Raw genomic sequence first — 23,730 nt, forward strand, 5'->3', positions numbered from 1 at the left:
TTTTTTTTTTCATTTAAACTTTCTTTTTTTGCTACAGTAGCTAAATATGTCACCAAGGAAACTATTTTATGCCATCATGGATATCTACTCATGAGCCAAAAATGGGCAGAAAAGTTTAACACTCTTGCTGGGTTTCTATGGACACTTGAAAAATAAAATTCCCCACTAATTTTTTTTAGATGGCAGAATTGAGACTGGTTCAGAGATGTTTTAATGTGAAAATGCTGAGGGCGATATGCTTAATGAACCGCCTACCAGCCTTGGAATGCACCAGGCTGAAGGCCCGGACCGGTTTAAGACAGGCACCCGGCATGAGTCATTAGAGGTTAGAATAGCTGCCCATTACTCAGCAAAGACAGTTGGTTGCTGGATGGCTGGTATTTTAGGCAGTATTTTTATAGTTATGGAATTTAAAATAAAGTCTAGTTATAACCACTCTTTCTCCTACCAGCGGATATCCTTCTCATGGGATGCTTTCCTCCAGCATAACACATGTATTAATAGGTCAGAGAGAAGTGTAGCTTTTTCTTTCCCCGAAGAGAATATATCCATTAAAGAGTGTTTTTGTTTGTTGGTTGGCTTCCATTTGAAGACTGGGAATCTATTTTCTCTTTCCCAGTCACATAGTATGTGAAAACTCTCAAGTATGTGCATTTAAAATCGAGGGCCTGATTGTAAGCATCAGCCCAGGGACTTTCAATATTGGATATTAATCCTACCCTCTCAGTTTGTATGTCAAGAACATTGAGAAATTTCTTCTGCCCAGATGTTTCAAACCTTTGTAGTGTCTTCAACAGATTTGTACTATCTTCTTGACCTTGGACCAAAATCACATAACTTTAATGAATCATTCTAAGCCAGCAGTTCTCAACCTGTGGGTCACAACCCCTTTGGGGGTCAAACGACCCTTTCACAGGGGTTGCCTGATTCATAACAGTAGCAAAATTACAGTTAAGAAGTAGCAACGAAAATAATTTTCTGGTTGTGGGGTCACCACACCATGAGGAACTGTATGAAAGGGTCATGGCCTGAGGAAGGTTGAGAACCACTGTTGTAAGCCATTAATCTTAGTGTGAATGTTGAAGGAACTAAGTCCATTTTTGGCCACCTAGAATCTGAACTTCCCCAGGTCTAGGGAACCTGGACAAAGCCTCTAGGAGTTACATCCAGGAGTTAAAAATCCTAGGAACTTCTTCTAGCGTTTTTTTTTTCCAGTTGGTCCAACCATGGCTATCATAAAGTTAAATTACCAGGATGGAAACTTTAGTGTGGAGTATGCCATGATGGAAGATATCTTTCTTTTTATGCCAGATCTAGATTTCATCACCAGAAGCTTTGTCTTGTAACTGGTTCTCCAAACCCAGCGTTCCCTGGAACCAATACCACCTTTTTATCCAATCAGCCAGAATTAACTTTCGTTACTTGCAGTTACTGAAGCAGCAACAAGTGACCCTTGCTGAACCAGGAACTGTGTTAGGTGCTTTACACGTATGAATGCATCTGCTTTACATGCATGGCCTTATTTCATTCTCTCAACAACCCTATGAAGATGACACTGCTCCCCGTCTTTAACAAATGGAAAAGGAAAGGTCCACAGGGTGTTTAATGTTACACCAACTGCAAAAACGAGAGGGGAATGTGAATGCCAAGGCCTTGTTTGTAATGATTACACTACAATTCACATGCTGCACTTCTTGTTCAATTCCATCACATATGGAGAGTGATGGTTGTTTCCCTCCATTAAGGAGCCCATTCATAAGATGGAAGGTCATTAATTGATAAACTTCCTTCAATCTGCTTTTTCTCAGTGGTAAATTATAGATCCTTCAGTGGTTCTTTGGGAAGGTTTAGTCTAAATCTATTATCATTGTTATGGTTTCTCTTTCTCTCTCTCTTTCTCCTTACTATCTCCTTTTGGATGGCTTCTCATCTATTCTCCAGGAGATCCTGTCCTTTCAGGTGACAATCTTTCCATGCTTGGTGGCACTTCTAGCCTTCATGAGCTTGCTAGTCACAGGGGCCACACCTAGGATGGCAAGCTCTGGCCAGGGTTCCACTCTCCATTCCCCGAGTTGGTGCTGTGTTGAGAACTTCTGTCTAGAGTGTGTCTTTTGAGTCTCTGCCTTAGTTTCTCAGTTAGTGATTAGTTCGAGATGCAGTTTGAGATCATTTCTAATCTTGTTGTCATCAGGTACTGACTCAAAGAGACACTGCGAACAACAGAAGGAAACACTGCCTGGTCCTGCTCCATCCTCACAATCCTGGCTAGGCCAGAGCCACGGCTGTAGTCACTGTGCCAACCCATCTCAAGGAGCGTCTTCCTCCATTCTGTCGATCTTTTACTTTGCCAAGCACCGTGCCTTTCTCCAGGGACTGGTCTTTGCCGATCACATGTCTAAAGTACATGAGATGCATTCGCACGTTCTCACTTCTAAGAACATTCTGGCTGTACTTCTTCCGAGACAGGATGTGCACTTCTGGTGGTCCACAGTACTTTCGATGTTCTCCATCAAGGCCATCATCCGAAGGTATCCATTCTTCTCTGGTTCGCTTGTTCCTTGTCCAGCTTTCCCATGCATATGATGTGATTGAAAGCACTATGGCTTGGGGCAGGCACACCATTGCTCTCCAAGTAATATTCTCTTCTTATTTTTTAACACTGAAAAATCTTCTGCAGCAGATTTGCCTAGTGAAAATCATTTGGTATTTTGACTGCTGCTTTGTTGGACATTGATTGAAGAACAATAGAGATCAGACTCACTCCCATTGTGTGGATTCCATCTCATAGGCTGTTAACTGTGAGGTTAGCCGTTTAAAGCAACGAGTGGCTCTGGGGGAGAAAGGGGAGGCTTTAAACTCCCATGAAAACTTAGAGTCTCAGAAACTCACAGGGACAGTTCTACTATGAGAATGAGATTCATTGAAGATCCAAGTAAAATAAAATCAATTGTAATATTGTCTCTGCTTATCATGATGCTGTCTGTTGGCTCAGCTGTAAGGATTTTTGATTTCTTTATATTGAAGTGTAATCCATATTGAAACTGTAGTCTTCGATCTTTGCTAATCATTGCTTCAAGTCTTCTTCATTTTCAACAAGCAAGGTTGTATCATCTACATATGATAGGTTGTTAATGAGTCTTCCTCCAATTCTGATGCCACATGTTTCTTTTCTTTTTTTTTTTTAAAACATTTATTAGGGGCTCCTACAACTGTTATCGCAATCCATACACACATCAATTGTGTAAAGCGCATTTGTACATCATTCTCAAAACATTTTCTCTCCACTTAAACCCCCAACATCAGGTCCTCATTTTTCCCCTCCCTCCACCACATGTTTCTTCCTGTAGTCTGGCTTCTTGGATTATTTGCTTATCATGCAGATTGAATGTGTATGGTAAAAGGATACAACCCTGAGACACACATTTTCTCATTTTAAACGATGTAGTATCTTCTTGTTCTGTTAGAACGGGAACTTCTTAGCCTATGTACAGGTTCCACAAAAACACAATGAAGTGTTGAAATTCTCATTCCAATGTTATCCACAGTTTATTATGATCCGCACACTGGCATAATAAATGCCTTTAATAGTCAGTAAAGCACAGATAAGCAGCTCTCTATATTACTTGCTTTCAGTGAAGATCCATTGGACACCAGAAGTGACATCCCTCAATCCAGCTTATCTGAATCTGGCTTGAATTTATGGCAGTGTCCTGTTCATATTCTGTTGCAGCTGTTTTGAATCATGTTGAGCAAAAATTTACTTGCATGCACTATTGTTGATATTATTGGACAATTTCTGCATTCTGTTACTTTCCAACTAAATATTGGATCCCTCATGATATGATAGGTCCAAAGAAAGTCTAAGGAGCCTTTAAATATGTGTAGCAGAGCCCTCTTAGATGAGATTTTGCCTTTGGTTTGTTTAGGGTTTGTCTGAAAACAGATAAGTTACAAGGGAACATTTATTTTGGTAGTTTTTTTACTCTAATCATTTGTTTTGTGTCTTTCATTTGCTCACCTTTACATCTCCTTAAGACTGGAACATTCATGCTAACAAAAATGTAATTTATTCTGGGGAATTTTAGAAAGCAGAAACCATTGAACTTAATCTGGAGGTAGATATTACCTTTATTCCATAATGTTTTATAACATACATGCAACATAAATGTTAGATTTCTTTTTCTAAAATTAGCATCATAAAAATTATAATATGGAATTAAATAAACAGGATATTAAAATTTACAGAAATGTTAGAAATAAGTATTACAAAAGAGAAAAGGCATGGGCATAAACATAATACTCAAATATCACTTTAGCCTTCTTATCATCTAGCCTAATCTCTCAGACAGATACTACCAGAGGGTTTATAGGCCAAGGTGTTTTTCTTTTCATAGTAATTCACTTACTACAATGTACACTAGAAAACATAAGTATCCCTTAAAAACTTGCAACTTTTACGTTTACATAAGTGGAAATTTTTGTTTTTAAAATAAACTTGAAAAAAAAGAAAAAAGAAAAAACCTGAATAGAAAGAAAAGGGAACATCAAAAAGTTCACAGAAACATGGGAAATAAGAACAATGGAATTTCCCATGAATTCGGTAACCGCCCCTTGTAGTGGGCTGATTTAAGAAATTCTGACCAGGTAGTATTATTAGTGGTGTGTGTCTATGACAAAAATGAAAAAAAGATGAAAATGTCTTGACTTTGGTTCTTGAAATGGGTCCATTTGCTTCATCTCCCACACAGCCCACATGTTTGATCTAAGCGCAGTTGCAGTGACGGTCCTGTAGAAACAGCTACGGGGGGCAGAGGACAAGTCACATTCTCTCTTCCCCGCAGAACCCTGCTTACCGAAGCTCTCTGGCCCTGGAACACAGTCTTGAACTTTATATTAACTTATTTGTTTATAACTTTATCTATAAGTTATGTATCAAATCTATAGAATAAAATCCATGCATTTACCTTAGAGGACAGGTGTTACAAATTCCTCCTTAGGAATTAACTGTCCCAAAGTTTGAAAAATTTTGAAAGCAAGCAGACTTCTAAAATAATAACTTGAATTTTTAGAAAACATTGTTCTAATTTAAGCTTTAGGAAAACTCACAAGAATACTAAATTCAAGAATATCCACAGAAAACATCAGAAATCAGAGGATATTTTCTGGGTATGTGTGTGTGTGTATTTGTGTTTCTCCAAGACATAATATATCAAATACTACCTCAAATACCACTCTTAAGGCTATTTGCCCCTGTTTTACAGCAAGGTTGACAGAATGAGGTACCTCAGTTCATGTATTTATTTGAGAGAGGTGGGCAGCAGTGTCTGTTCATGCTGACTTCTTGCTCCGAACATATGTCTTGACCTTGGGATCTATGAGGACCCAAAAGTCTGTCCAAAAATAATTAAGTGAAAGCCTTGGTAATTCCTTCATTTATTTGAGATGCTTACATACTATCATAATTTGATAGTGCTTCAAAAAAAATTTGCAAACATGAAATTAAAAGAGAATGGAATTTTATCACAAACTTTTGAACACCCTATTGTTTATCATTTATTCAAGAGGCCCATCCAGCTTTTACTAACAGATACCATTTGCCTGGGAGCATTGTCTCTTGTAGCCATAAACCTGGTTACATTATATCAAACTGCCAGCATCCGGATAAAGACATAATAAAGAACATCCAATTTCGTTCATTGTTTTTCTTTACTTGTTTCACAGATGCCAAAGATAACTCTATCCATTACTTGTGTCTTGGCACATTAGAAGTTTGATACTAACATTGCTCCCCTCACAAGAGCCGTATGAATTTTAATTTCTGACAAGAGGTTGACTTGATCAGCCATTGTTTTCAGACTTTACTTTCTCTATTTATAAAATATAAATATTAATTTCTCAATTTCTAAAATATAAAACATATTTGGCTATATGATTGCAAAGGTCTTATTACAGTTGGGGATCTTTGTGAAAGGGGAGCGGATTTTGAGAGAATATTTAAATTGGGAAATCATTATTAAATATTTAATGAGTTGGGTAATCACAAGCAAAGAGGCCAAACCTACTGCCACTGGGTCAGCTCTGGCTGAAAGCAGCCCTGGAAGGTGTTTCTGCGATTCATTCTGGCCTGGAGAAGCCGCTGGGTTTGAACAATGCCTAGCCCAAAGAGCTGCCAGGGCTTCTAAGAGGCACTTTAAAGAGAATATTGTTGGAAGTTTTAAAATTAGAGTAACTCCAATTTCATATCAATTAATATATTTTCTTAAGCTTAGTTAAGAAAAGGAAAATCCACATCCATGTTGTTCTTATAATTGGAATATCAGTATTATTTCCCATGGATGAAAGGTCATCATAAATAATTACAGAAGAACTGCCAAATTCTACATGGTCTGTTACAAGCGCTGAGCCAGCTCCTGTTTTCTGTTTAAAAAGGCTTGAAGTGACTGAATAGGTAGGCGTTGAAGACCTGGAGCATCTAACGTTTTTTAATCTGAAAACTTGAAAGATAATTGAACATGGAGTAATTTTGTCATGATGTGATTCAGTGTTGCTTATCATGTTGTCACTGTACACGTTAACTTCATGTAAACATTTTGCTTTCTTTTGTGAACTCTCAGGGCTGCTGAACTTTCATATCGCTCCAGTATTGTATGCTCCCTTTTCTCTTCTTTGATACTTATCTTTGTCCCTGATAATAAACTTGTAGAGTCTGAAGATGGAGTCACTTAGTTTGGGTTGCTGATCATGAGGAATAAGTGGCACTTTGGAAAATCTGAAGCTACATATAAGCAGAATTCCAGGCCCCAAAGACTTTGTCCATAGCTTTCATAGAGTTGAATTATGAAATGTACATCCATTTTTAAGCCAGTGAAGCAGAAAACTTCTCATACTTGTGGTTAAAGAGTGCTTCTGAGATTGTTCATCTTTATTGGAACAGGCAGCTTCCTCTTTCTCCTGCAAAGCACGGGTGGGTTTGAACGGTAGACCCTGCGGTTGGCAGCCCTATACCAGCATGCCCAGTTTGCAAAGCTTTTGAAACTTATATCGAATACTGGACACAGAGTCAGCTCTCTATTTGGCTATAGGAAGAGAAATCCGTTGCTGCTTGAAAAATCGCTTCTTGAACACCGGCCTGTGCATTGCTGCAATGTTGAAATTCCCCTCACATGCTGGGCACAAGCTGTCTCCACAAAAGGGATTCACAGAAGTTCTTCCCACCAGGCTGTGGCATCTCTGGCTGCTGGAAGTATTAGAAGGCAGTTGACCTGTAGGTGGTTAGATTATAAGTTTGAGGAAACACATGCCTTGGATGATCCTGTTCCTCTCCTATCCTGTTCTCATGCTATTGCTACTCAAAGAACTGGTATTCGTGCACTTTGTGATTGACTTAAGCCCTTGAACAGCAGGGATGTGAGCAGGTGGTGAAGACAGGCAATAGGAAAAAAGAGCAGGATCTTGTAGCTATATTTTACTATGAAGTCAAATTCATATTTGTGTCTCTGGGATTTTTGTGCAGCGATTGCCAGTGAATGTCAATGTCACAGTGTTCTGCCATCTGCCCATCTCTGACTCAGCCTAGATGAAGCTCATCAGTAAACTCTTGGGGCGTATTTATATTTATCATATTATTTGTTGGACAAATGCAGTTTTAGAACTACTCAATTGAAATGCTCAAAGTGTGAATCATACCAACCTATAGGGGAGAGCTGCATTGAGGCACTCTTAGAAGAAGGGCCCTATTCTAATTGGATTTCTGTTGTTTTAGCACCATTCTGGTAAATGGAACAAATGAGCATTGAAATATGTGGTCGTATTGAAAAGCCACAAAAAAATAAGTGTGGAAGTCAAAATTAAAAGTGATTAGGACTACGGATCAGCAATTTGATTATTTTTTCCCCCAATTTGTGGAGATTCTTCTCAGGAAATTCGGCTCATGACTGATCCAGAGAGGGTGGGCCGGGTGAAGGCCAGTTCTCTTCTTTATCCTCTGTAACCTTCTGGAGCCCTGAGGATGCATGGGGTCAGGCAGTGGGCTGCCGCCCGAGAGGCCAGCCGTTGGAGCCCCCAGTGGCTCGCAGGGAGAAAGATGAGGCTGTCCACTTCCACACAAATTTGCAGCCTTGAAAGCACTGTGAAAACCCAGGCATGCCAAGGCCAGCACCAAATCCTCATTTATTCACATATTAATTCATTCATTGGCTTTCAAAAATGCACTCTGTTCGAAATATGAAAACATTCCTAGCTTGCAATCACTGTAACATAGTCCTTCTGGGCCTGTATATGGTGGTTTTCTGGCCCTTGGAATCTGTCTCAATTAAACAGGAAAATTGTAGGAGTTGTTTTCTAATTGAGAAATGAAGGGATTGAGAACTATCAGTACTGGACAACTGTCAAACCCTCCATATAGTTCAAGTTATGTATAGAATTAGATTCTAGGCTGTATGGACTAGTGTTGCAGACTCTATAGTCTACGTTAGGTTTTATATTCAATTTTATGCAGAATTAGAAATGATAATCTAATGAAACCAGCTACCTATACCCTAGCTTTAATAATGATGTTTCCTTCATGAAATTATATTCCTAAGCATAGTCTTCTTAGGAACCTTTTTCACTTTATGAAATTTTTCTTATAGCAAAAATAATACATATTCACTGTAGAAAGTTAGGAAGAGTACTAAGCAACAAAACAAAACAAAACAAAAAACAACAATAAAAAAACACATAAAACCCCAAATTCAGAGATGACATTTTATCACTCTTTTTCATTCTTTTGTGTCTGAACAATTTCTTAAAATGTTTAGAAGCATAGCTATGTATATATATATATGATTTGTGTTCTGATTTTTATTAAACATAAAACATGGACATTGCTCCACAACTTTGAAACTTGTTTCAAATCATATAATTTGGAAAAATAGGAGCTATCATACTTCATGTAGCATTGGTAGTTGATTGTCCATTTAGGGTACGTTAAAATTTTGAACACTACACATTCCACTGTTGTGAACACTTTATGGTTTAGTGTTTGCCTTCAGTTCTTAGGGGGTGGGAAAGTCTGATCAATTTTCAGATCCTCTCCAGTTCTTAGAGGGTGGGAAAGTCTGATCAATTTTCAGATCCTCTCCACAGAGGTACCCTCTTTGACTGGCAGCAAGTCTTTCTATCATAAAAGTGCCCTGGTGGCATAGTGGTTAAGAGTTGGGCTGCTAAGTGCAAGGTCAGCAGTTTGAAGCCACCAATCACTTCATGGGAGAAACAATACTGGCTGCTCCTGTACAGATTTCAAGTCTTGGAAGCCCACAGGGCAGTTCTCCTCTGTCCTGTAAGGTCACTCTGAGTCAAATCGATTCTGTGGCTCTGGTTCTGGTGGCACTGTTGCGTAAGCATTGGACTGCTTCGCACAGGGTCAATCGTTGAAGACCACCAGCTGGGATAGGAAGGAAGCTGTTTGTTCCCTTAATGGTTTACCAAAGCTCAGAAGCCCTCTGCAGGGTCTCTCTGAGCTGGACTTGAATAGATGGCAGTGATTCGGGTTTGCTGGTTTGGGCACAGCTGTGTTAAGGAGCTCTGGAGATGCAGGGGTTTCCTGCTCAGCTGCTAAGGGAAAAGTCAGTGGTTCAAACGCACCAGCCACTCCACAGGAGAAGAGTTGAGTGTCTACAGCTTTAGAAGCCCTATGTGGTAGCTCTCCACTGTCCTATGGGGTTACTAAGAGGCAGACTGGATGGGAGTACTCATTTGTTGCTGCCTTATGTTGTCGTATTTAATTGTGTATAAATTCATTTTCATCCCAACTACATTATACACACTTTACACCAGGTACTATATACTTTATACTTTTATAATCCAGATCTAGCTCTAGAACATTGTTTTCAATAATAGAAAAAAAAGAAACAAAACAGGAAAACAAACAAAATCCTCTCGCATTTTGTGAGGAAAAGCCCATCATGATATGATTTTTTCCTGGTGATCAAATAAACATATGCTAGTTTTAGGAACAAATATGAGTCAGAATTGACTTGATGTCAGTGAGTTTGTTTTGGTTTAGAGTTTTGAAAATAGAGTTAAAACAAATAAGTAGAAAAAATCCATACATAATTCTATTACCTGGAGAAAAGTGCTATTTATATGTTAACAATGGAGTGTGTTTTCTTCCAAAATACTTCTATGTGGCATAACGTAATGATGAAGTTTACACTTAACATTTTTTTCAGTACTATCTATTGAATCCCTACTATATGCAGAGTACTGCATTAAGTCTCTTTCATTCTCTGAAGTACTTGGATACATTTCATAGTCATCAATACCCAAAGATAACCAATCACACAAAAGCGATATCTCAAAATATATTTTAAAACTCTCCCAAGCAAGTAGCTGTTACATCAGTTGCTATGTGAAAGACTGGCTCATGTTATTGAGTAACCCACAAACTTCTGTTTTACACAGCTGTATTTGCCTTGCTCGTGATAAGAAAGCACACACAGTCGGTCACGCTGTGTTTTTTTAAATTCTTGTTTGCAAGTGCTCCACATGCACTATCAGAGATTGCACAGATGCAGCAAAGCTCACTCCTTCAAGTCCTAAGTAGAAAACACCATGCGTTTGAAAATGACCAGTTTATGGGTAGCCTCCCCCACTACAAGTTTCAGGTGGTAGAGACCAGGTCAGATGATAGGCCTCCTCACTAGAAGTCTTTGAATGATTTTTCTACGCTTTACCACAGGGATTCCTGAAGTCATTCAAGATAAGTGAGTCATGTCTGTATTTTTTAACATAAATTGTGTTCAGCCTTTCATTCTGCTTTATTTTTATTCAGAAAAAATTTAAGTCAACCTAAAGTTGCTTCCTCTATTTGATTGATAATTATATGAATCCTTTCTATAATTAAGAGTCAGAAGAAGGCTGAAGGATTTTCCTTGCTAAAGTTTGAGGATGAGTCTAGACACACACTTGTGTATCCTCTTTCAATCAAATAGTCCAGCTTGCTGATCTATGACTAGATTTCTATTCAGCAACTACTAGAATCATAAAACCAAGAGTAACAGAGTTAGGAAGGACCCTCCAATTTTATTGGAAATGAAGGCTTCAAGCAAGCAAGGATTTGGCCTAGGGGTGGCCTCATGGTTACGAGTTGGGATGCGATCTCAAAGGGCAGCAGTTCGAAACCAGCAGCCTTTCCGAGGGAGAAAGATGGGCCTTTCTGATTCCGTAAACTGTTAGTCTCGGAAACTCCCAGAGCAGCTGGATCCCGCCCTGCAGGGCCGCTCTGAGTTTGCACGCTCTGAGTTTGCACGGACTGGACGGTGGTGAGTTGTGTTGGTTTGCTTCTGGAGACGAGGTAAAAGGATATCTTCCCACAGGAAGGCTTGCGTGGTTTTCCACACTTTGCAGTGGGGATTTCCCAATCCATTCAAAATAATTGAATTATATCTCTATATGTTTGCATAATAATGATAGGTTTTGATCTAGATAACCAATTTTCGGTATTTTAGGTTTCTATTTACTGGAGAATTTAAGAGACAACAATTATTCTACCACTAAAATGAATCATGCTCCCAAGTTTAGTTTACAACAAAGCACCACCTTTTTGCATGCCTTGACATATTAATCTCTAGTGTTGTGATCTTAAAGATCATATTTTCCCCCAGTTCTCATTGTATTTATTTATTATTATTTTAAAACCATTTTATTGGGGACTCATCACAATCCATACATCCATCCATTGTGTCAAGCACATTTGTCCATATGTTGCCAACATCATTTTCAAAACATTTTCTTTCTACTTGAGCTCTTGGTATCAACTAACCCTATAATGTCTGAATTTTTAATTTCAGGAAAAAACTTTTTTGTTTTTATTCTTTACTTTCATAGTTATCACTATATATATTAATATGTACATTTAATTGAATGTTACAAAAATGTCACGCTCGGCGTTATAGGGCTAATTTCCACCCCATGTGAACCCTTGATAATTTATTAATTTTTTCCTCATGTCTTACACTGACTGCTGTCTCCCTTCACCCACTTTTCTGTTGTCCATCCCTCTGGGAGCGGGTTGTATTTAGATCATTATGATGGGTTCCCCCTTACCTCCTGGCATCACTGCTCACATATTGGTCCTGAGGGCTTTATCTGTGCTGGGTTCCCTGTCCTGTGTTGCGAGCTCTTCTCCCAATGTACAGACTCTGGTTTAGCCATTTTGTAAGATAGAATTGGGGTCATAATAGTGGGGAAAGGAAGCATTAAAGAATTAGGGGAATGTTGGGTGTTTCATTGGTGCTATACTGCACCCTGACTGACTCATCTTTTCCTTGTGACCCTTCTGTAAGGGGATGTCCAATTGTCTACAGATGAGCTTTGTATCTCCACTCCACACGCCCCCTCATTCACATCGATAGGATTTTTTGTTCTGGGTCTTTGATGCCTGATATCTGATCACATCAACACCTCATGAAAAGATCATAGTTTAACAATTCTTAGTTTAAAATTTTTGCCAGAAATCTTGACTACTAGAAGCAGAATCCTTTGTTATAAATCTTGAGCAAACTACCCAATCTCTGTGGGTCTTATTTTCTTCCCCTGGAAGTTGATGATGTTCATAGTAGCTACCTCCAAACATTATTATACAGATTAACTAGATTAATAGACATATTATAGCTAAAATATAAGGATCTGACTACTCTCTTGCTGTTTTTGTCATTATTGTTAATATTATTAACTTGTGATATAAACCTTCATTAGCATTTTCTGAACAAATGTATAAAATAAAAACAATATGCAAATTTATCATACATATTTTAGAAATCTCCTGTTTGAAAAAAAATGTTTTTTCCCCCCCACGATTTAAATGCTTTTAAGTCATAGCATTAGGTTTGTAACATTAGCACTATTACTATTTGAATCCATTTCTTAGAAATATTTATCTGCATATTCTTTATGGACTTGTAATAATGTGTCACCACTTCTGTCCTGCAGCATTTTTAAAATGAGCACTTTTTATTAAATACAATTTCATTTGTCAGAACATTTTATGACGGATGGGGCTCTCTTAGCCTGCATTTGGCGTGTGGCTCACTGTGTGAAACAAATCAGTCCGTGAACTACCCGCTGTTTTATCAAAGACCGAGCAGAGAAACGGTTTTTGTCAGATCTTGGAAGACTTAAGTAGTCCTTAAATGCATTCCTAAGTAAACAATCCCTTCCCTTTCCCGGAAGGCTGGAACTAGAGTTTGAGAAAAGTTTTGCAACTTATACAAGGATTTTTTAAAGGAGCACTGTTGATATGGGGTGAGTCCTCATGACCCTGAAGTGGGAAGAATCGGGAGTGATTCACAGCCACTGGAGAGAGAATTAGTAAGGAAAGGATCATAGAGCTTTATAGCTATTCTCCGTGCTTGAGGACCACACAGACTGGGGCTCTGACTTGTCGCTGGGAGAACTGCAGATGACTAGTGGGTTCGCCTGTAGCCCTGACGTTGGGGAGAGGTACTGGTTGCTCTGTGTCGCCTACACTTCAGATCTTACTGTGTCAGAGAATGCACGATATTTCCAGGGAGCTAGAGTTTGGTCACATGGAGGAGTCAGGGTTTATCTTGCATCGAGCTTGTCCAAGAGGACTTGCACAGCTCAGTAGAAGAAGGCTGAGGGCCAGGGAAATGCCAGCCAGCTAAGAGAGAGCCCCAGAGAGCACAGAGGTCTCCACACCGACTACCAAGGCCCCCACGAATGTTAAGTACCTACCCAGCACACTGGCTGCAACAATGGGCTTACGTGTCATAAGAACACTTGTGAGCATGGGGCAGGACCGGGTATACTCCTTCCAGTTGTGCATAGCAGTCACTATGGGTCAGAAGCAACTCCATAGCACCCAAGAGCAACAACAATACCCAGCCCAGAGAGCTCTCGGCGCCCGTGTCAGTCAATATCAACTGTCCTGCCACTGTTTCTATCCCTCCTTTCTGCTTCAACCCTGAGTCAGAAATTACAGTTAGCAAACTGGTCTAACACGGTTCGGCACCCTTCAGCTCCGCCTCGTTGGACAAGGGACTTAGCTGCAACGTATATGGAAGAGAAGAAGCCTGGTGGTAGCACAAACCACTAGCTGCTGCTCCCGGGAAGACTTAGCGTCTCACCAGGCCAGGGAACAGGCTACTCTGACCTACAGGCTTGCTAGGAGTTAAAATCAACCCCGTGGCAGTGGGTTTAGATTTCGGTTCTACTAAAATTAAGTTTTTATTATTAAGCAAAAAGTAGATACATTACCATGTCTGAAGTTTACCAGAAACGTCCAGAGCCTTGGCATGGATTTCACCAGAGAAAAAGGAAGATTCAGTGCCCAGAATAAACTTAAATGGAGAATTTAAATTATTTTGGAATCATTCCCCACAAATTCTAGTTTTTAATGTTATGATTGTATCTCCACAATTTGCTTAATGATTTCCTTATTGAATGCATTGGGTCTGTGATCTTGAGTTACTATGATGTTACACTCAACTCTCCCATTGAGTTGCTTCAGATTCACACAGGACAACTGTATATGATGGACTAGAACAGCCCCTAGGGGGTTTGAAGCTGCAGATCTTTTTAGGAGCAGAAGGCCTCATCTTTCTCCTAAGGACCGCCTGGTGGGTTTGAACCGCTGACCTTGTGCTTCGTAGCCCACCATGTAACCCTCTACTTCACCAGAGCTTCCTACAATGTTTCAGTAGACAGGTTTACATCTATTTCTATGATTACACTTTGGATTAACAGAGGTATCTTCCAGGAGAGGGGATATCCTTATATGGGCATATGGACAAATTGCTTCTTAAAGGTGTTGAAAGGCATTCCACAATCACTCTGCTTTCGTGAATGCTTCACAGTACCAGCATGTTAAAGGGGGAAAAACAAGCAGAAACATTCTTTTTAAATATGGGTGGATACGTTGATTGTAAAAAGACAAAGCTACAGGCCATTTTCAGCTAGTTTTGACCTAAGCAGAGGTGAAAATATTATTTTATATATTTGCTTTATAAACAATAAATTTGGCAGATTTATTAATTATAAAATACCTCTTCGTGCAGTAAAAGTATGCATAAGAATTTGAAGTCAGTCATGAAGTTTGAAGCACAGTAATTCTGAGGAGGAAACCATTTAAAATTTTACTAATGACCAATAGAAGAATTTAGTGTTAAATAAAACTAATCATATATTTATATCTCCCGTGACTTACATGAAACTTTAAAAGGTTAACCGCGAAGCATGAATCACTCTGGGCCATCAAGCTAGTTCCTGGGACATTGCTCTAGAGTGATTCCTACAACCCCCTGTGCTTTGCACATAAAGGTAAGGGTGGTAAATTCAAGCCAGTGTTCCCGGTACTAAAGAGGCCTTTCAAAGTTGCCATTTGAAACCAGACACTGCCCTGGTTTTCCAGTGAAGAGCTCAGAGTGAGTTGCTTAGCCAGAGAGCAAGGAACCTTGCCTGCGAGGCCGCCTGGAAAGCTACAGTCGTGCAGTGCCCTCTTCCCTTGGAAACGTGTCAAACCTCATCCAGGAGGGCATTGCAATGGACGGGTCACGTTTTGTCCCATGGGGACACCAAACAGTCCCGCCACTGTCACTGGAGCGGTTCTCAGCAGGTGTCAGGAAAAGTTCCTACCTGGACCAAGCTATATCCTGTGCGCTGGATGAGTGCGCGGAGAGCCGCTTCCTTCTGCGTGCCGCTCAATCCATCCCCGGATTTTTGATTTGATTCCATTGAGAGTGATTATCAGCAAAAAATCAGGTTAATTAGGGTTGCTCACTGAAACCAAATTTAAGATAAATTAAGTAAATGACTGTTGCCAAGGCCAAACTTTTCCTTTTCAAAAAGGACATCTTCAGGAAACATTTTCTATAAATGGATCATGACGGTGAGAACAACTAACAGCCACACGCAAACCAGGCTGGTTAAATGTATATTCTGTTCTCATTTTTTAAAAAGAGAGATTTCTTTTTTAAATGTTCCAATTCAGTCAAAATGTCTGCGTTAAAAAACGAATACTACCCATGCTCCAATTAGAATTCAGATCAGTAACTCAACCCAATTATCTCAGGAAGTCTCCAAATACTGAAAAAAAAAAAAAAATTAGCTCACTTCCATGAAAAGGTAATGCACAATCGTGTTTGCAGACGTGGGAAGACAGCACCGTTGGCAAGTGAAACCAGATAGGATAGGGTGCTGACATGGTCAGAGGTTGAGCTATCCTACCTAAGACATCTAGACAGGTATGCTCCACAGCTAAATTCCGAGAAAAAGGTTTGCTGGAGTTATATGCACAGGTGTAATCAGGCAAATTATTTTATGTATTAAAATACGACATCCATTTTAGCAAAGCAAGAACAGTGGATCTTCGGGAAGAGGTGTTGGAAGAGCCTACTGCCCTGAATGATGAGAGAAGGCTTTTAAAAAGTCCATGGGAAAATTTCATTATGAGTCATTCCATTTGCCTGGGAACCCCTGGTATACATTTGAAGCCACTTGTAAACTCTAAGATAAGTCATGGAAGTTTACACATCTGCTGCTGCTTGTGTTTCTTGAAAGGGAGATGATGTTTTTCGCATCTTATTGTCTATGCCCTCTGCTTTGGGAACATATTTGAAGCTCATTCCAAAGGGATGACTGCTTTTCCCAGGGAGAGGATCAGCGCTGTTGTGCAGGTTCCGGTCCATGGAGAGGGCAAAGGGGTACAGGCTGACCTGCTGCATGGGCGTCTGAGTGACTAATGAAGTTTTACGCTGACTGTGCACACAGCTTGATTTCCTCTGTCAACCAAGGCAAAGGAAGTATGTCTCACAGGAAAATGAAACAAATGCAAATCTAAGATATTTGACGTCGGGGGTCTTTGCTTTATTTATTTATTTTTGTCCTGTGCATTGACATTTCCTGCACTGTTACTGGCTGTCATTTAAAAATTCATTTATGTAGTAAAAGTATGTCTACATGAATAGGTCGTTAATCATATCATGGTCAGACTACTGGAATGTAATAATAATAGGAATATGGGACAAAAATTGAATGGTAGAAAATCATTTCAGTAAAATGAAGGTTCTGGGAATTCTTAAAAGTTCCCCCAAATTAATGGGCAATTGTCACTTAGAAAGTATATTTTTCATATAATCTAAAATATAAAATTTAAAACTATGAAATTCCATAGAGAGTGAATATATTAGCTATTATAGGGACAGAGCAATCTTGATCTAGAACTTTGTGGTCATTTTGCTTGCTTTTGACTCTAGGCAATTCCACTCATATTCATTTATTCCTCTGAGAAGGATGTAGCTAGAGCCTAATGACAGGAGGTTGAAAGAGTAAGCCTTATGCCACTTCCGCCTTTCTGCCCTGCGGTTCATGGATATACAGTTTTAGTATCTGAGCTTTGCAAAGAGAAAAGGTTTTTTTTGTCTCCTCCCTGCCCTCATTCCATTTTTCTTTTTATATCTTTTGTATTTCATATATAAGGAAGATTGGAACATTTCTTTCTGATTCTCCACACTTGTGATTTAATATATACGTAGCAACCCAGGTGAGAGCATGCATTGCTGACGTTTATAATATAAACACTCTTTCTCTGGGTTTTAAAGATGGAGCTAAAATGAGTTGTGTTTTCAGTTTATAATCCTAAACTGAAGGTGGATATGGAAGAAAGACGAGGTTTTCTATATTCATAAAGACTTTTGGTGCTGGAAACCACAGGGGCTGTTCGGCCCTGTCCTACATGGTCTCGACGAGCTGCAATGGACTCGATTGCCGCGAGATTTTGGTTTTATCTCCAGGAAGCAACATACAGCAAGCTAGGATTCTCATAAAGCAGACAACAAAGAAAACCATACAGGCCTTTTGCAGATTTGCATAGAAAGTGTCTTTTAAGACAAAATTTAACTCTTCCACTCTCCTACAGGTTAATAAAATTGTCGATTCACCAGGACGGTCTCAAGCTCTCCCAGGGTGCTGAATTCAGCCTGCCAGGAGGAGGGAGGACGCAGGTGGGCAGGAGTTGAACAGCCTAAGTTGCAGATGTCTTGCCGCTCTTTGAAGGCAAAGCCTATAGTCTCTTAGCCAAGCTGTAGATTGGCTCATCGCTGAACCTCATCTTTTCCATCCAAAAGATAACACTTCCTGGTGAAACGGCAAATTTTTATTTGCAAAGCCTAACTTTCATTTTGGTTAATAATTAGTAAAGGGCGTTAAGGGCATTTTGACATCAGTAAGGCCTTTTGATCACTTTCAAGTTCACTTCAAAGTTATTGAGAACAATCTGTCTAATGTTCCAATATAGTCTCAAGTCATAGAAATCTGGATGTTAAGATAAAATTCAGAATTTGCTGGAAATGGGACTTGATCTTAAATTTTTATTGCTCAGAAACATTCATCCCTCTCTTAACCTTACCTCCTCTAAGGGATCGATTTGAATCCCTGAGATATATATTTTTTAAAAACAAGTCAAGCCATTGTTTACAAATTTGGTCAATTTGAAATAAAACAAGTTTTATAATTTCTTCAGATTTAAGATTGCATTCGGAAAACATAGGCTTCAAGTTAGTTCAGTAAGACAATGGGATTTAAAACCTACATATCACAGGCATTAAGAATCCCGGAGTTAGAGGAAAGCACTTATGTGTATGAGCATTAATTAATTCAAATACTATTTTTTTCGTATCCACTGGGTGGTCAGAATTGTTCTATAAACTGTGGATGTAACAGAAAACAAAACAGCCCCTCCTTCCCAAGACCCAATGCAATTTAATAGTGAGTGTGAATGATAAACTATAAATAAGTGAACTATCGAGGGTCCTTGTGATCATTTCTAAAAAGAAAAAGTAAAACTGGAAGTACAAATAGGAAGTCTGTGTTTGGAAGTAAACTTTTAAATAGTATGGCCTTCAAAAGTGAATTTGGAAAAAGGCCTGGGAGAAGCGAGGGTGTCTTGGGGGCCAAGAATTCCAAACAGAAGTCCTGGCCCTGGTAAAGCATCCATGGGAAGGGTCCCGACAAGGGATCCTGCTGAGGGATAACTAGGAGGGCAGTGAAGGGGAAGAGAAGTGGAGGTCCGGGTCGGAGAGGGAATGGGGAATGAGCATGTAGGTCCCTGTAGGTCACAATAAGAGCTCTGGCATTTGCACTGAGATTTAAAGCCCGAAGGTTCATTTTTTCTTCTTCTTAAGTTTTGACAGGATTACTGGCTATTGAGAAAAACTGAAGCAGGGCGGGTTTCAGGGAGTACAATGAAGAAGTGAAGTGGGGCAAACAAAGAACGGACATTTGTATGTTGTGTCGATATTTGGTTTTTCATGGAGTTTTTTCATTGCCGTTGATTGTTTTAAAATACTTCCTTAAAATATTATTTATCTGATTACTGAAGTTTCTTAGATTTGCACTGGAGAAATTCCTTTCTCACCTCACTCTACATGCAGAGAGCGGGCTGTCAAGGGAGAAGCCAAAGTCCCAGTTAGGAACAATCGTAACAATCGTAGGTCAAAGAAGGTCAAAGTGGCTTGGACTAGGCTGGTAATAGTTGAGGTCGTAAAAAGAGGTTGAATCTTGGATATGACTGAATTGAATGTATTGTAAGAGAGAAACAAGGAATCAAGAATGACACAGTTTTTTAACCTGGGCAACTCTGAAGGGCAGTGTTGCCATTAAGTGAGGTATGGTGTAAAGCACAGAAGCACAATGGCTCACTTCGGGGGCATGTTAATTTTGAGGTGCTCATTGCCGCTCCACCTGGAAGACCTGAGAGGACAGTTATATAAATGAGTCCAGATTTCATGGAAGGCTTCTAGGCAAGAGATACTGATTGACAAGTTTTCCACATAGAAACATTTAAAACTATGAAACTGGAGATCATACAGTGACTGGGTGGAGAACAGGTTCAAGTACCAAACTTCAGAACACACTACCTTCTGGGAGTTAGCGAGGTAAAGAAGAATCGTCAAAGGAGATGGACCCAGGCCAGCCAGAAAGGTAGGAGACCTAGGTGAGTGAGGTGACTTGGAAAACAAGAAAAGACAGGCTTTCTAGAATAAGCCGATGTTCTGTGGGGCTGAATGCTGTTAAAGTTAAGTCAGAGGAAGCCTGAATGTTCATTTAAGAGCTGGACTTCCCGGGTTCAGATCCTCATAAAATATGAGGATAAAAATTTGAGGCTTCAAATAATGCTTTAAAACTTTTGGACTTGAGAAAACTTCTTTGTATGACAACATACTTAATTCAGGCAATCTCTCTCAGGTTTTTTACCACATGGGTAAATGCGTTGAAGGGATTTGGGCAGCATCCCTAACTCTGGCATACAGTAAGCACAAGATCAGTGTCAACTATAATAGGCAAAGTCAAAAGGAGACGCTAAATCCAGAGCTCCTACAAGTAGCACTACGACTTCTCGGCCAAGCACAATTACCTAAATGAGAATGGCAACAGAATAAAGGAGCCAGGGAAGTGAAGTTGGCTAGAGTAGGGTAGTGGTGCTGCGCCCGAGATTCACTTGCCTTCCATGAGCATCGGTTCCTCCATTTGTGAACTGAGGTAACAAGCAGTCAGTGGACAATTTTGCAGTGAAGACTAAATTAGAAAAGCCTGGGAAGTTTAGATGTAAACAGCGAGTGCTCCAACATGACTTACTGATACTGTTAATGCTTCACCCTGGAGCGGAGGAGCTGAGTGGAGGGATAGAAAAGTGATTCCCCAGTGAAGGAGTAGCAACATGACAGCATTTCCTGGGATATTTCCTTGCCTTTTGCTTCCTCCCGGAAATTCACTCCAACTATGGAATGGCAGAGGGATTAACACTATAAAAATGAAAGCGTCTTTTTCCTACCTTTATTTCTGCTCGCCTCCATTCATCTGCGGTGACAGTGTCCCAGGCTGCCTAGCAATGATGAACAAGCAATGGAGCAGCTTGTTCAAGTGGACACTCAGTCTCATACCTTCTCGATAAAAATGCCCTGCTTTCTTTCTCAACCCCATCCCAGTGGAAAGTCTCTGAATCTCAGTGTCTTCATATTTTAGAATAATCCTTTTTTCTCTCACAGGATCCTTTTGAAGATGAAATACTAGCTATATTATTTTAATTATTAGTCTAATGCATCACCTCTACGTGATTCATTCTAGCAGGCAGAGTTCCAGAACTAGTGTGAGGAGGAGAAAGTTCCAAATTAGCATCAAACACCCTCCCTTCAGGACTGGATCTGAAATGCACCTCCCAGTGTCATCCACATGGCCTGTACTCTCTCCACATGGAGTTACCATGCCTTCTTATGGCTCTATACTCTTTACTTCACGCACTTTCTTCTCACCTCCCCCGACTCCACCACATTGGTCCTACCAGTCCTTCTAGGTCATCGGTTCCCAATCTGTGGGTCGCAACCCCTTTGGGGGGTCGAAGGACCCTTTCACAAGGGTCACCGATTCATAACAGTAGCAAAATCACAGTTATGAAGTAGCAATGAAAATAATTTTATGGTTGGGGGTCACCACAACATGAGGAACTGTCTGAAAGGGTTATGGCAGGAAGATAGAGAACCACTGTTCTAGGTATTATTGAAGCGCCATCATCTCCATAAAGCTTTCTTGGACTCCTCCGTGGATAAAATCAGTTGCGACTTACTCAATGCTATTGAGGAAAAAAAAAAAAAAAAAAGCCAAACCCACTGTGCTCCCTCTTGTCGCAGAGTATGGTGAGCTCTGCCACGTGTCTCTGCTGTTCCCTGAACTGCCAGTTTTCTGAGCGCAGGGATTATGTTGTCTTCATCTTCGTTTCCTCAGAAGGCTTAGCCCGACGATGCTAACAGAAAACTCAAACTCACCGCCATGGCGTCCATTCTGTGCACAGCAACCCTAAAGGCCAGGGTGGAACTGCCCCCACGGGTTTCCAAGACGCCAACTCTACACACACAGAAAGCCATGTCTTCCTCTCGCAGAGTGCCTGATGGCTTCTAACGGCCGACTTTGTGGTTCGTAGCCCCAGTGAGTTACCGCTACCCACAAGGGCCCCTCTTGACTATGTTAATTGCTCAATAAACACTTGTTTTAAGAAATAACGGCCTTTGGAGCATGTGGTAGTTATGCAATCTGGTGTCAATCTGAGAGGATTACGAGTGAAGGGGTGGGGTCTGGCCTGTCAATCAAGTTATAACCAATGAGGCCTCTGTGTGGACCTTCTCCTGAGAATTCTGGGAAATCTGGTATTTTCCTCCTTCGAGGCAGGAGACACTTCTCTCTGTTCACTCTCTGAGACAACGCTCTACTGACAAGACACATGGCACTACGCTGATAGACCCCGTGCCCTGGGAACTAGAAAAGCCACGTGGAGACCCCTGCCAGCACCGAGATGCTTCTACTGCCACTGGATCCAAAGACTTTCTACCCACTGGCCTGTGCTCATCCGCATTCGGCATCATTGCATGTGTATCGTGAGGCTGAAGAGAACTTTATAGATTAGTATCGTATATATGGGCTAATGTCAGACTTTTGGGCTTGGACTGAACTGGGTTGGCTTTCTTAATATACAATTATCCTTCATCTAAACCTCTCTCTTATACACATATGCGTTTCTATGGATTTGTTTCTCTAGTCTACCCAGACTAATACAGAGCAGCATTTTAAAATTTACAGTCATTTGTTACCAGTCAAAAGTAAGTTAATGTGAATCTAATGCCCTAATGCTAATGACTTCTTTTGTTTCAGTCACCCCCAGAAAGTTCTGTCCTGGAATGAACTTGGGTTGCATGAGAGGGAGAGAGCACGGGACTCTGGAAAGCGGTGATTGAGAATAGATTGGACATTCAGAAGGACTTAGTTTCCCTTCCATGCCATTCTAAGTTTATAGTTGCAATTTTAGTGCCTATCTTATCGAGAAAAGAAACAATTAGAATGGCTTGGGGTATATGATTTCTAGCTTTCTGGACTGCACTTATGTACTTGGAAGAACAGCTCACCTTATCACTTGGTTGAGTGAAAGTACTCTGTAGAAATTGCCAGAGTTCATTATCGGTCAAGGTCAGTACTACAGTTTCTAGCCCTGGCCCTGATGGCCTAAGCTGCCAGTGGACACTGACTCGGGCAAAGTGGCAGGGAAATAGAAATATAGAGAAAGTCAGAAGGCAGTAAGAACATAGGGTGGGAATTGGTGGTTCTTCCAGACTAGATCTGTCAGTGGAATACTGTGGGTTGCTCTGTAATTATAAGCATTTCCTCTAGGAAGAGGACATGTCTTTATTTTGTATATAAAATTATCCCACGTGGAGAACAAAGCTATGGAAGGAAAATATGAGAGAACTTTAAGTAAGCTTTGTTTCCAAGATTTGCCTGAAGTCTTGGGAATGTTGGAAGATCTTAATACCTTAGTGGATCATAAGTTGGCAGCTAGGGAAATAGAAAATGTGGGAGAAAACATTTATTATTGTTTTCTAAGTCCTTCAAAGTGGAATTAAAATTAGGCGAGACATGACACACAGGTACAAAAATACACGAGGAAGAAAACACACTTACATAGGAAGAAGAATCACTTGGAAAAGGAAGAACAGAAATAGTAGTTGTAAATAACACAGAAGAGATGAAGGATGAAGACAGAATTCAAGTCGGGATGATACGTTGGTTAAAAATTAAATGAAGAGGTGAGCCAGTCAGGGTGCAGTACAGCACCGATGAAAAACACAACTTTTCTCAAGCTCTTTGGTGTTTCCTTCCTCCCACTATCAGGACCTCAATTCTACCTTA

General features: G+C 40.2%; 1 protein-coding gene and 1 pseudogene across 1 annotated transcript in view; both read right to left on the bottom strand.

Annotated features, from left to right (window-relative positions):
- Positions 1-23,730, bottom strand: part of A1CF (APOBEC1 complementation factor) — a 92,626-nt gene that overhangs the window by 44,872 nt on the left and 24,024 nt on the right. The window contains exon 2 of the mRNA XM_004701367.2: positions 15,637-15,780. Within this exon, the coding sequence (XP_004701424.1) occupies positions 15,637-15,735 (99 nt within the window). The 5' untranslated portion in view covers positions 15,736-15,780. The remainder of the gene's footprint in view (positions 1-15,636; positions 15,781-23,730) is intronic.
- Positions 16,527-23,730, bottom strand: part of LOC101645713 — a 40,855-nt pseudogene continuing 33,651 nt past the window's right edge.

Source organism: Echinops telfairi, unplaced genomic scaffold (assembly GCF_000313985.2).
Source record: "Echinops telfairi isolate 266 unplaced genomic scaffold, ASM31398v2 ScPeMD7_70;HRSCAF=299, whole genome shotgun sequence".
In the NCBI taxonomy this organism is placed as follows: domain Eukaryota; kingdom Metazoa; phylum Chordata; class Mammalia; order Afrosoricida; family Tenrecidae; genus Echinops; species Echinops telfairi.